The sequence below is a fragment of the Sceloporus occidentalis genome, unplaced genomic scaffold (genome assembly GCF_023333645.1).
Source record: "Sceloporus occidentalis isolate IW3139 unplaced genomic scaffold, rSceOcc1.0.p SCAF_136, whole genome shotgun sequence".
In the NCBI taxonomy this organism is placed as follows: Eukaryota; Metazoa; Chordata; class Lepidosauria; order Squamata; family Phrynosomatidae; genus Sceloporus; species Sceloporus occidentalis.
The window spans coordinates 2,499,994-2,514,372 of record NW_028317116.1 but is presented as its reverse complement, the minus strand read 5'-3'; the positions used below and the strand labels follow the sequence as shown (position 1 = coordinate 2,514,372).

Genomic DNA, 14,379 nt, shown 5'->3' with positions numbered 1-14,379 from the left:
AAATCTGGTCCAGTTCTGGTTAAAATGACGACCAATAAAGTATTTCTTTTTAAATATTTGTTTATTTAGACTGTACACAAAGAAAAAAATGTTTTACCGCATTTCTAAAAGAAAAAAAAAAAGTTTGGTTTTAAATTATTATTATTATGTAACAGAATCTAACATGAACTTTTTATTAAATAAAATAAACATTGAATTTAGAAATGCACAGATTTTATGCTACCGTACTTGCGTTCTAGATTCCATGCGCAGAAATGAACACGGAACACATTGGTTGTCTGCAGAGAGAAGGATCTAGAACATAGATGAGTCTCAAAGCCTAGAAGTGACTTCTAATCGCTCGGCGTCTTTGGTTCCAAAACAACGTATAATACAGAGAAATCGCATTCATTCATTTGCTATAAAAATATCGATTTATTTTCTTTTACAAATGGCAGTTTGGACTAATCCTGCGTCTATTCAGTGCAAAACTTCAAAAGCAAATCCTTCGCTTAAGAAAAAAGAAAAATACGAGAAAAAAAAAGTCATTTCATTTCAAGTATAAAAAATATATATTAGGGAAAAATACATAAAAAACCAAAGTGTGTCGAACGCGCGTCGAGTCCAGTGTATCGTCTTATTGAAATGCATAGGTGTGAGGAGCAGCACACGCGTGTGCAACGGGACCGCCTACCCCCGGGGGGTACCCCCAGAAATAAAAAGCCCAGGGAGCTCCTTAATTATGGCTTTAGGGGCCAGAACGGTAGGCTGGCCGCACCGGCACTCTAAGGGTTAAAAATGTCCTTCCGCGTACAGCAGCGCTGATAGTTTTCTTCTATTATCCAGAATGAGGAGGATTGTTACTTTTTTTTTTTAAGGGATGGTAGAAAAAAAATTAATTAAATTACATAAAAATGAATCATTTAGAAACCCAGACCCCGCCGGCAGATCGGCCCCATCCGGCCCCCGTCTAGTCGACGGATTCTCCTGCTGTAAAGACTCAAACCTTAATCAGTCGTTGGTCTCGTCTTAGATTCAGGAGCCGTATGTCTATCCCATGCATATTTAATACCCTCACTGTATTACCCTCTACCACCTCTGCTGGGGGGCTGCTCCATTTATCTACCCTCTCAGTAAACTTTAACAGCTTAAGTGCCAGTGGGGTTGGTGTAGTGTGGCATGAGCGTCTGGTAGGTTGTGTTCCCTCGCCTGTGCGGTAAGGGGTCACGCGGATAAATTAAGTGCATGTTTATGTGTCAAGGCAGTGGGAGGCAGAAGTGCTCTGTACCGGTCTGCAAGTGCTGTGCCGAGCCGAGTGATGCCGGGAGAGAGGCTGCGGCACCGTCCCCTCCGTCCGTCAGCACCCTTCTCTTTTTGCCGTCCGTGTCTTTCCCCTTCAGGAGCAGAAAAAGGTTTTGTTTGCCCCGTCGGCAGAAACGAGATATATATATATATATATATATATATAAGATTCATTCCGGTGGCCACAGACTCCGGGGGCCAAACCCAGCGAGGCTCATTCATTGGAACGTTTCTGAAAGCGAGGTGGCCGTCGGTTGCCCTCCCAGTAAAGGACGGGGGGTTCCGACAGCCTCACGGTCTGAGACTCAAAGTACAGACTCCACAGTTTGTACTCCGCTGGAGAAGACCCATCGTGAAAGGATTAACCCTTTGTGTAGTTCGGCTACAATGTATCCACGTTGGAAGTGCTGCAAGAAGGTTACGGAGCAAACCGGGGAAAAGCCTTCACCGAAACGTGGACGGTGGGGAGAGGCTTCCCTGGTCGGTCACGTTCAGGAATCTTTAAATCCACAAATTGCTTTCCTGGCCCCAAAAAAATTGACGAAAACCTGCAGGCTCTTTCCATTCGCCGGCGTCAGAATGCTGCTCCTCGTAGCGAGTCGGGCCTCTGTGGTCCTGGTCTGCTTAGTCTTGTAAGGTGGGAACGACGCGAGATCCACAGACTGGCCTCACTTTTTGTAAAATTGTTCCCTCCGTGACGTCCCTACGGGAGGAAGCGCAGTGTATCTGGGAAGCGCTCCTGCCATTCCTATCACGCGCAGCCGCACTCTTCCACGATCATGTTAGGAACGTCCCTCTTGACAATGTTGTACTCATCGTCGAAGTATAGCATGGACATGGTGCTGAGCTTGGTAGGAATGCAGCAAGAGTTAACTGTCCCCGGGTTCAAGCCCCTCATTCTGTACTGGTTCACCACGGCCGTGTGGAAGGACGAGGCGGACCCCGGTACCCCTGCCAGGTATGCCGGGCAGCTGCCTTCGCAGTAATTCCCGAAGTACCCCGACGGAGCTATGATCCAATCGTTCCATCCGATAAGCCGGAAGTCAATGTAGAATTGTTGCCTGCAACACAGATTCGTGCGGCCGTCGCACTCCAGGCCCCGCTTCCGAATCCGGTGCTGGTTGTCCGCGAGCCGCGCGTGAATCACCAAAAAGGGCCGATGAGATTCTTCTCCGGGATCCACATAGACGGGAATCACCGAGCGATCCTCGCAGCCGTCGCACTGGACTTCGAGGTTCAGCCGGCGCTCTCCCTTTTCGAAGAGCGCCTGGATGGTGTCGGTCAGAGGGAACGTGTGCCAGCCGCTCCTCCTCATGTCAACCTTCTTCTCCACCACGTTCATCCTGCCGGGGCCGGCCGGGTCTTCCAGGTGGACCTTAATGCGGACCTTCCGCCTCCCGCTCTTCTCCAGGACGTCGGGGAGCTTCAGGTAGAGCCACAGGTTGGACTGGAACACGAAGAGGTTCTGGTTGCCCTCGTTGGAGATGGTGAAGGAGAGGCGAACCCTCGCAGCCGTCACATCATCTGCGGGAGTTAATAAAGTGGCGTTAAAACACGCGGAACGTTCAACAAAAGCTACATAAAAAAACACAAAAACCCTGAAAATCGCCAACATTCCGAGCCACTAAATGTTACTTTCTATTCGGAAGCTCAAATATCTGTATTTTTGGGACAGTTATCCATCCAATGATTATATAGAGTTGTGGCCCCTAGTGGTAAAAAAAAAAAAAAAAAAGGCCCTGCAGGACAGCGATTGATCGAGCGGCCAATAGGATTGGATGAAAGATGTTTGTGGAATTTTAATCACGTTCCTGTCAAATCTGATGATTCTGCGTAAAAAATGTATCTACAGAAAAAATATTTTAAGAATCTCTATGAAAACCTCATGCGGTGTACAATAGGTTAATAATGTATCCACCACTAACCAATAATGGGTTAATTCTGTAACATTGTATCCCCAGCTGACCAATGAACTGCCAGAATGTTAACCTCCATGTGTTTGGTAATAAATGGGGGGCTGGAGGTGTTGGGACCCCCGAATTCTTAAAATATACAGGAGAATATTTACATAAACAGTGCTGTACAATGTGTGTTATTATTATTTATATATCGCCGTCATACTCCGCAGCGCTGTACAATGTGTGTTATTATTATTTATATATCGCCGTCATACTCCGCAGCGCTGTACAATGTGTTATTATTATTATTTATATATCGCCGTCATACTCTGGAAATAATGATTTTACTTTCGATTACAAAGTTGTCTCGTGTTTATACCCTCGTGTTACCTCACGCTGGGCAGTGAACGTGAACACACACACACACGCATGCACACACACACGCATGCACGCAGTCCCACACACACGCGGGCACACACTCTCCTGATCGGATGCTCCAGCGACAGGCGGTGTGCCGCAGGGTGAGACCGCCGGCTGCGTGAGCAAAACGTCATGTGCTGCCGGCCGCACTTACATCGCAGGAGGACACCAGCCTTACAGTCCCAGGGATACCTTGGTGTCCTCAGTTGAGCTGCACAAACACACACACACTAACACAATTACTGACACACAAACTAATACACTAACACACACAGTGACACACTAACACACACTAACAGTGACACACGCGCTAAAACACTCACCCTCCGTGTGTCCCTTGTTAGTGCAAATTGCGTCTCTGAGCTGCACAACAAAACCCAACCAGCAACACAATCCTGTACTAACCCTGCACCCTGTGCCCAGCGGAGGTGGCAGGTGTCCATGGGGGCCACACAATCCCGTTTAAACAGTGAATTCTCTGACCTTTTCACAGACATGAATCATGTATGTAGTCGAGCCGGTTCTGGGCATCTGAGTATAAGCGGTACTTTGTATCACCTTATATGTTATAGTATTATTTATTATATATTATTTATTATTAGATTACTTTACATATTATTATTATATCACATTATATTATTATATTACATGTTATATTATTTATTACATTATATTACTTATTATATATCATTATTAGATTATATATAATATATTACTTTATAGATGATTATATTCCATTATACATGTTATATATTATTATATGTTATATTATGTATTATTATTATAAATAATTGATTATATGATATGATAATCCGGCCATAGACAGCCCCAGATGTTCTGTGTTCTCCCTGCGCTGGGTGCCGGGTCCTTGTCAGATACTCCTGCGGAGCCAAACATACCCCAGAGCGCCGACCCCTGTGTGTCCGCCTCGGCTCCTCAACATGACAGTTCAAACTTCCATCCCCTCCTGCCCCATCTGCCCCTCCAATCTGCCCCCGCCCCCCCCTCCCTGTTTGCCCCGGTCACTCCTGCGCACCTGTTTCTGCGAAGCTGATGATCTCGGAGCTCTGCTCGGGCGGCTCGGGGCCGCCGTGTCCGTCCAGTTCGGGGATCTCCAGCCTCCCGTCCTCCCGGAGCCGGCCGGCATGCAGCTTCCGCAGGGCAGTGAGCATGGCCGCCCGGGGCACCGCGTGGGTGATGTTCGGTCGGTCCCGCAGGTGCAACCGGCTCAGGATGTGCCGCTTCACCGCCTCCAGCAGGTCCGTGTGAGCCGCCTCCTCCGGGGCTCGGAACCCGCAGGACGAGCAGCTGCCCCCGGCATGGGGATCGGGGACCGGGGTGGGGCTACCCAGGGCACCGGCCACCAGGAGGGCGAGGAGAAGCGCAGACATAGTCCTAGGTCACGGAGCTTGCAGTCACTTAGCCAGCGGAGGAGGTCCCTGGGGCCCCTGTCACAGTCCGCACCGGGTAGGTGAGCCCCGTGCCCCCGGCGGGTGACAGCCTTCACACCGAGACCCGCCTCCTGCCCCGAGTGCTTCTGACAGCGAGATCTGCCCCAGGGGCTCCTGCGCCACAACCATGAAATTGGGGCCCCTGTTGCAGAACCTGTCCCCTGACACAGATCCGATTCCCCGGAGGCTCCTTCACTCCAGAAGATGTCTGAAATTAGTCCAGGTCCATTGGGGTCCCCGCGTGAGATCAGCCCCCGGAATGCCCCGATGTGTCCGGTTCTCAGAGTTAATGCAGTCCTCGGGAAAAGGTCCTGATCATGGGAGTCCCCGCTCCGGACTCACTCCTCCGGGTGTCCCCGCTCTGGAATCAGTCCTTGGAGGTGTCTAGTCGCGAGTCAGTCCTCTCCCTGCTCCGGAGTCCCTCCTCCGGGTGTCCGTGCCCGGCTCGGGGTCGCGTTGCGGGGCACTTGGTGCGGTGAGAGGCTCCGTGTGCTGGGTGTTTGCGCTCGGGGCTCGGGGCCGGCCCTGAACCTTTATACCGCAGAGAACCACGTGGGGGCTGCAGCCTGCGCCGTGTGGGAGACCCAACCATTTGCCCCAAGGGCTGTTGTGATGCAGAGGCGCTAGGGATCTGCCCCTCGCTAACCCTTTATAGGAGGCAGAGGGAAGCCCCGCTGGGGGCACGGGGGGGGGGGTTGTGGGCGCTCAGATCCATCCGGCATCCTGCCACGCATATGCCAGGGAGTCCCACAACCCTCAGCCAGCTGCATGATGGGAGTTGCAGTCCCCTCACTCTGCAGTATGGGGTGGGGGTATTTGTTTTTTTCAGAAAGTTTGTTTTCTTGTTTTCAGAAAAAAGGAAAAGAAAACCCTAAACAATGCGCTTAACCCTTCAGCTACCAGCGAAAATGCTGCCCCTGGCTGAGTGGGCTTCACACCCCCTGGGGGGTAAATGTTTCTTGCAGGACTTGCTAATAGTTCCTAATTATTCCTGCCCTTCATGGTCATTAATTACCCCTGGCATGTGACATTTGTAACACTCAAGGGTTAATTACCCAGACTTTACTGCAACTGCACCACTCAAGGGTTAATCACATAGATTATATATAGATATCATTGAAGGGTTAGCTACAGAACTGTCACTGCTGCTTTAACCATGTGGGTGCCAGAGTCAAAGCAATCCTGGGTACTTAATGAGTTAAAGAGAATTCCCCTTCCACCCCAAGCTAATATTAACATTTGGGGCAACAGCATCGCTGGGGGTATTAGGGTTAAAATGCCGCCTTCCTGATAAAAGATTTGTTTACCCCACATCCCTTTGGGGTGATAAGGCAGTTCTGGGGTGTAATTACGCAGGGGCAGCGGGACTCTTTGGGGGCGGTGAGGGTCCGAGGGGTCTGTCTGCTAATTTTTTTTGTTTGTAAAATTCTCACTTTTGCTCAGTTTTGGGGATTTTCCATTTAAATGTATCTGCAATTAACCCTCGAATAACCTCCTACCTGTTGATTTCTTCCCGGGGGGTGTGATATGTCCCTTAGTACAAAAATAAGATTGAAATCAGAAAAATAAGTTAACCGCCTCATGACCGCAGGCCTGACGTGGGCCAGAACGGGCCTCACGGCATTAAAAGACACGCAGTCGCCAAATGCAGGTGTTTTTTTCCGGCACTCTAAATGACACCGAAAGGGTTAAGAGTTCTGCTTCTGCGCGGTCACCAATGAGTTAAATGCCCACACCGTAAGCCTCACGAGTGCCACACAGGAGGGGCAGTCCAAGACATTAAAAAGCACCAGGGGCAGGAAAATGCCCCTGGCACACGAGAGGTTAATCAGGCCGCGTCCTCATGTGTGATCTGTCGGTGAGACGCGTGCAGCGCTCCGATCCCGCCAGCTCACACGCAGGCGTCACAAAGCGGTCACAACCCTGGCCTGAGACTTCATTTGGGTATTTCTGCCCTCGGCAGTAAATTGCCCCTGGAGAGTCATTACATTGGGCATTTGGGGGTCTTTGGGGGGCGAGGGCAGTGCAGGAATAGCCTCTGACATTTCACTGGTGAGTTGGGCCGGGGATGCCGGAGGGTCTCGCGCTTTATAAAGTTACCCCCAGACAGGAAATAGGTTTAAAAAAATCCCTTCCCTTTTTGCAGAGATTTGCTGGGAATCTGCATGCGGAATAATCATTGAATTCAACAAGAGACGGGAATCTAACACTAGAGGGTCAGAGATGGGACAGAAGGGAGTTTTACTTTACTGAGAGGGAAGTGGGTAAGTGGAACAGCCTGCCAGCAGAAGGGGTAGAGGGGAACGGAATGCGCCACATATAACCAACCAACCAACCACACGCAACCAACAGATTAAATTCTATTGGTTTTGTAAACATTATTCGATTTGTTTACCCCATTGCGGGCTGTTATTTCACCCCAGCTGGGATAATATTGCGTGTGGTTTATGCCAGGTCTCACCAACATTTTTTAAAGTATTTAAACGATATTTTTATTGGGCCAAAATGTAACGGAGCGACGACCGCTGAACGCGGGAATAAAAGCGTCTTCTTATCATCGGGCGATTACCATCATTATCGAGATTCAGATTCTGCCCTCGGAGCCCAAAAGTGGCGTAGGAAATAAAAGATTGGCAGAGAGCGCCACCTATCTGCGGAGATCAGAAACGGCGCAATCACCCGAGAAACCCAGACCCTGCCGGCAGATCGGCCCCCGGCGGCCCCCGTCTAGTCGCCCGTTTCTCCTGCTGTAAAGACTCAAACCTTAATCAGTCGTTGGTCTCGTCTTAGATTCAGGAGCCGTATGTCTATCCCATGCATGTTTAATACCCTCACTGTACTACCCTCTACCACTTCTGCTGGGAGGCTGTTCCATTTATGTCTTTAAGTATAGTCAAAAGGCTTTTTATTTTTGTGTAAAACTAAACACATCCTGTAAGACTGGGGAGGAAATAGTAAAGATTCCAAACTTTCCTTAAGCATTTACCCCATAAAGCAGAGCAAGGGAAGGACTGCAAATAACATCACTCCAAGCCATCCAAGGCTCGGCCTTTCCTGGCATAATAGATAAAATTGTGTAATGTGATCCGATACCATCCATTGCATCAGATGACATCATTACTCAGCTCACCTGTGCTAAAGCAGATGTCACCTTAACCTGTCACTTTAACCCATTCTTGTCGCTTCTCTCTGCTTTGAAAAATATTTAAACCAATAAAAAACCTGTTACCGGGCAGATGCTGGAAATGTATATTTTTGCGCGTTCTCCTAGATCAGTAACGAGACCGGCGGATTCCCGTTAAATTCGTAAGGTAACGGGTCAGGTCCTGATCCGCCTTGTTGCCCCCCTCCGGGGTAATATCTCAGACACAACAGTTCACATCAGTTAATGGGGGCAAGTCTGAGATAACCCCCTTAAAACACCGCCCCCCCCCGGAATTAAATGTTACCCCATGATCCTTTTTTTCTCCATCTTCCCATTTTGGAAAATCCCATTTAACCTCATGCCGCTTTTATTACGTGAATCGAGTATTAATCGCCCGGCCGTCGTACGTCAGTGTTAACCCATTAACTGCCCCCAGCGGCCCATCTGTCCGGCCCATTCACTAAAAGATCAGCTTTCTGCACGTTCCAAACTACATTGCATCCTTTAACTGCGTTCCTGCTTCCCCTGGAAGTCTATTCCATGTATCCACTGCCTTTTCTGGGTACTATTCCATGTATCTACTACCCTTTCTGGGTACGTTACCCCTCAGCCTGCCATGTCCTCCAGTTCTCGCTTCCTCCAGACGTCGTCTTCTTAACGTCGTCCGTACTTCTCCCTGTCACGATACTCCGTCTTATACCCCCCAGCGACCCCCTATTACCCCCTGCCCGCTCACCATTAAACCAGCCGCCGCGATGATTCCCGCGTCCTTCTCTTTAATAGATTTTGATGGAACTGAATTGGAATCGTTTCCTTTATTAACCCTTTTCCTGCTGTTTCTCTACACATTTGGGCTTAAGGAGGGACTGTCCCCTTCAAACAGGGAGACATGGTATCTATGAGTACAATGTATAATACTAGCATTCCGCTTGTCGCCTCGGGACTTGTCCTGGGTGAGTTGGCGCGTATTTATTGCTATCATTACATACACTGAACCTTCATCACCTCAAAGAGTCGCGCAAATCAGGCCCCGGAGGCCGAGGACTTCAGACGAGGCAACGAGGAGGAATAAACATGGGTGTAAGCGGATAAACGTCCCGTGCTGCGGCTGGGTGGGGAGCCGGCAGCTTCTCTGCCGTTTCTTCTGCCCCGGGGGGGTGATTTTCGAAGGGCTATTTTTGGAAGAGTGAACGCCCTTCGCCCGATAGAGAGCAACAGCGCAGCTTCAATCTGCCCTGCCCCGGGTCTCGGTTACCCCCCCCCGTACGGGGCGAGGAGCTCCTTCATACGCAGAGCTTCGCGGGCGATACGTTGTTACGGATGGAATGTGGCTTTTACTTTATTGATCATTTAATGCAAAAAAAACGCTTAAGATTGTTATTGTTTAAAAAGCCTGAGTTTCGGCTGATCGGAAGATTTCATTGGCTCGGAGCTGGAGCGAGCGGAAGCGAGATGTTTGTCGATCGAACAATAAACACAAATTAACGGATGATACAAAGTTACGCAAAAGAAAAATTCTAACTTTTCTCTGCTCGGCTGCAGCGTCGTGAGCCGGACCACAATAATCGCAGCCACCGACCTGCTGATCGTTTGATGGGGGGGGGGATTGTTGAAAAATCCGATACAAATCCGATCACCGAACCTTCGCAGCCAATCAGATGGTCCTGTCAGGAGAAACATGACATTGGTTGCTATGGCAACAAGATCATTTTTAAAATGTTGCACTAGGATTGCGCTTTATACATCGCCGGGAATCTGCCGGCAGAAAAGAGCCGCTGGTCCGTCTAATCTGCCCACAAGAGCCCAGACCCTATTTGCCCCTGGGGCTTCTCTTCTATAAAGGAGCCTTACGCCTGCCCCGTGGGTTTCATTCTCTCGAATTGTCTAGAAGGTGGCAGTGCCCGGCTCCCCTCCACCCGCCCGCCGCCGCTTCTCTGCTCGCTGCCCCTCCGCCGCTCCTCTTCACGCTCGTCACCCCTCCGCCCGCTTGTCACCCCTCCGCCCGTCTGCCCACCGCCCCTCCAAACCGCCCGCCACCCCTCTGCCTCCCCTATAATCCCTTAATGAGAGGCGCTCAGTGAGCCGTCGTCGGCCTCTGTAGTAACCGCTGTTTTTTATTTTTTGAAAAAAAACATTCCTTAAGTCAACAAATAATAAAGTTTGTGGCAGGAGGAGCCGCGGGTCGCAACACGACTGAGTCTCTGTAGCAACGTTACCGTGTTTAACAAAATAACACAGGGAGTGTTAACCCTTCGAGGGGGACGCGCAACAGAAAGGGTTAAAACATGGCCTGGATGATGCTGAGGAGGCAAAAAAACGTAATAAATAGATTATAAATAAATAAATATTACACCCGGAAAGGGGTGAAAAAAGCGACTTAAAAAAAATCCTCTGATTTCCAAGAGAACGCGGGGGAAACCAGTAACGTTACTGGGAGAAATGGGAGAGCAGAGGCTGAAACCCAGTGCCACCCAGATCTATTGCCCTGAACCCGTATATACCCCCAACACATCAAATGCCTCAAAGAGGGGCACTGTTTGCGCTAGAGGGTGTGGTTAGAGCCATGGCTGGGTGGGGTATTTGTGGAACTGGGTGGGGTATTTGTGGAACTGGGTGGGGCATTTAGAAGAAGAATAATGGGGTTTATTTACCCCGTTTAATTTATGAAGCAGTTCCCTGCTGTTTCTATACACATTATCGGGGCTTTTAGGGCTGTAGAACCCTGCGATCCCCTCATACCCAGCAAACATTCTGACCTCCTAGAAAAGAGGGGCATCGGGGGGGGGGCATGGGGGGGCATCAGGGGAGGAGAGAGGGGTATCAGGGGATAAAAGAGAGGCAAGGGGAGCTTCTCCAGGTCTCTGTGTCACCGTGGAGAAACTCCGGGTCCCGGCTGCGGCGCTGCAGTCCCACTCCCTGCCCACTTCCCATCCAAGTCCAAAATCCAAAAGAGGGGCACAGGGGAGGAAAAATCATATTATAAGATGGGAACACATAATACGTTTCCCTTCCCAATACAAAAAAACCCTTACATTTTCTGCCATAAGTTGACAAAAAGTTCCATCCGAGGCACATAAACTATTTCATAGAACGATAAATGGCTTTTCTGTTTTCCAGCCAGGAAGGGGAAGTAGTTACTCTTACGAGTTATTCCTCCGGACTCTGAGCAGGAAGCTGGCCTTAAACAGGAAGTAGAGAGTGCAAAGGAAAATGTCCTCCCCCATCTTCTCAACACCAGCCGAATCTTTTCTTGTTTGACATCTGGTGGGTTTAAAGCCTCAGTCGCTGATCTATAGGTATAAGAATACGCATTTTTGATTGTCAGCTCTGGTGGCCAGGCTCACTCGAGGTTAATAATATGTGTTATATAGATCGACATCACCATCTTCAGGGGACAGACCCCAGTTTCTATTTGTCGAATAAAAGCCACTAATGGCAAAGTTAACGCCATTTAAATTATCAATATAATGATAAGAAAATCTTTTACATGAAAGAAGTTATTATTGTAAAAAGACGCAGCCGGGTTACGTTTGTATCGCTTTCCGTTCGTTTCTCATCCTTTGTTACAACGCAGGCTTCCCGTTCCTTTTCATCCCACTTGTCGGAATCCTTACATTTTCTTCCATAAAACCCAACCAGGGTGACCTTGAGGGTTCAAAAAGTGCCATTATACCCCCCCCCAGCGACCTTGGCTGTTGATTGGCCGGTAAAGCCGCTTCCTTTCAGGATTTGGCCCACGCGGCCCCCTCTCCCTCGCCCCGGCAGGAGTCGTGTTTTGGTTTTGGAAGCCGTGTTAGGTGCTAATGTGACAAAAGAGGACGGCGTTGAGAGTCCCCATTCAGGCCGCCAGTTCTCCCCTCCGCGGCCGGGATGAATGAGAAGGGCCACCTTTCTTTAAATGTATTTATATCTAATTAGGAGCCCCCGCTGTGAGGCGACGGGGGGTTTAATTCCAGGCTTTATGCGTAGTTGGGAAAGCAGTGAAAGGGGAATATGAAGTGGAAGTCATGTTATTACAGAACTCCGAAAACAGAATAATGGTGGCCTTGTTTGCCAGGCGGACCCCGGAGCCCCTCTTGTTTCGCTCACACGGCGGACCCCTCCACGCATTGTGCTTAAAATAAACCGCTGGGTCTGACAAGCACGTTAAAAAAAGTTTAACTAAGTGAAGCCGGGGGCCGCGGTCGCTTCGCTGCGATTCAGTCCTCGCTTTATAGACCCCCTCCGCACTTCGCTTTATCCAGCGGTCGGCCGCTTTGTCTGCAATGAATTTATTTATAGAGAAATAGTCTTAAAATAACCGGAGCTATTCTGCTACATCCCTGTATAATGTATAGATAAATCAGTGACCGGCCCCTGTATAATGTATAGATAAATCAGTGACCGGCCCCTGTATAATGTATAGATAAATCAGTGACCGGCCCCCTGTATAATGTATAGATAAATCAGCGACCGGCCCCCTGTATAATGTATAGATAAATCAGTGACCGGCCCCTGTATAATGTATAGATAAATCAGTGACCGGCCCCTGTATAATGTATAGATAAATCAGTGACCCGGCCCCTGTATAATGTATAGATAAATCAGTGACCGGCCCCTGTATAATGTATAGATAAATCAGTGACCGGCCCCCTGTATAATGTATAGATAAATCAGTGACTGGCCCCCTGTATAATGTATAGCTAAATCAGTGACCGGCCCCCTGTATAATGTATAGCTAAATCAGCGACCGGCCCCCTGTATAATGTATAGATAAATCAGCGACCGGCCCCTGTATAATGTATAGATAAATCAGTGACCGGCCCCTGTATAATGTATAGATAAATCAGTGACCGGCCCCCTGTATAATGTATAGATAAATCAGTGACCGGCCCCCTGTATAATGTATAGATATATCAGTGACCGGCCCCTGTATAATGTATAGATAAATCAGTGACCGGCCCCTGTATAATGTATAGATAGATCAGTGAGCCGGCCCCCTGTATAATGTATAGATAAATTAGTGACCCGGCCCCTGTATAATGTATAGTTAAATCAGTGACCCGGCCCCTGTATAATGTATAGATAAATCAGTGACCGGTCCCCTGTATAATGTATAGATATATCAGTGAGCCGGCCCCCTGTATAATGTATAGATAAATCAGTGACCGGCCCCCTGTATAATGTATAGATAAATCAGTGACCCGGCCCCTGTATAATGTATAGATAAATCAGTGACCGGCCCCCTGTATAATGTATAGATAAATCAGTGACCCGGCCCCTGTATAATGTATAGATAAATCAGTGACCGGCCCCTGTATAATGTATAGATAAATCAGTGACCGGCCCCCTGTATAATGTATAGATAAATCAGTGACACTTTGATGGATTATTCATCTCGTGCGCTTGGGCTGCAGAAATTTTACTTTGAGATAAAAAGAAGAAAAAAATCTGTTGGTTTCCACGGCAACCGCAGCGCTGTCCTAAGCCCCGATTAATAGTGTTTTTTTTAATTAGCCGGGATTTTCTCTTTTGTACCCCGTGTAATATGTGTTGATATCCTAGCAGGGCCAGAGCTAATGTCTAATTACCCAGGAATAATGACCCCGGGGCAGCTGCTGCGCAGGACGCTTCTGCCCCTCTAGTCGGGGGCTGGCAGGTGGATGGGAAGCCTGCGTTTGTTTTCTGGATTACCTACAACAACAGTCACTTCACCTCTAGAAAAGGGATAATGCCCCCTAACTCGGAGTCATTATTCAGATTTACCCCTGTCCAGGGCAAAACTTCACAGAGGGGGGCAAAACCAAAGGAGAATAGGTTACCCGGGGGGGGGGCAGAATGGGCAGCTGATACCAAAAAAGGGGGGGGGAATAAAAAAAATATTAATGACTTTGGTCACATTTTCATCATGATTTAAAACACATAAATTCAAGAATTTCCTGTAAATTGCGGAAGGCCGCGTGAGGATGTGTGTGATCCCAAGAGCTTGCAGTCTAGATCAATAAAACTGCAATAGGTGGCCTGATTTAACCCTTTATCCAGATGCATCACACGGGGCCGTGCCGTGTCTGTATATTTCCCACAAATAGATTTTAAAACAAAAACGTAGAAAACCCCACATTTTTGTGTTTTGTTTTTAGCATTTATTAGAATAAATCCCTCGGCGGCAGTCTTTGTGCTTCTAGAATCAGCTCCCAGGTAACCG

The 14,379-nt window shown here is 48.6% G+C and overlaps 1 protein-coding gene across 1 annotated transcript; it reads right to left on the bottom strand.

Annotated features, from left to right (window-relative positions):
- Positions 1-2,032: 2,032 nt before the first annotated feature.
- Positions 2,033-4,990, bottom strand: LOC149281316 (inhibin beta B chain-like). The gene is made up of 2 exons (XM_089499497.1): positions 4,636-4,990; positions 2,033-2,805 (listed from the first exon to the last, which is right to left on the bottom strand). Exons 1-2 carry the CDS (start codon positions 4,988-4,990, stop codon positions 2,033-2,035), a joined length of 1,128 nt encoding a protein of 375 aa, XP_089355623.1.
- Positions 4,991-14,379: the final 9,389 nt, after the last annotated feature.

Coding starts and splice junctions, on each gene's coding strand:
- LOC149281316 (XM_089499497.1), bottom strand. CDS start 4,990: ATGTCTGCGCTTCTCCTCGCCCTCCTGGTGGCCGGTGCCCTGGGTAGC. Junction 2,806..4,635: donor CATCAGCTTCGCAGAAACAG/GTGCGCAGGAGT, acceptor TAACTCCCGCAG/ATGATGTGACGGCTGCGAGG.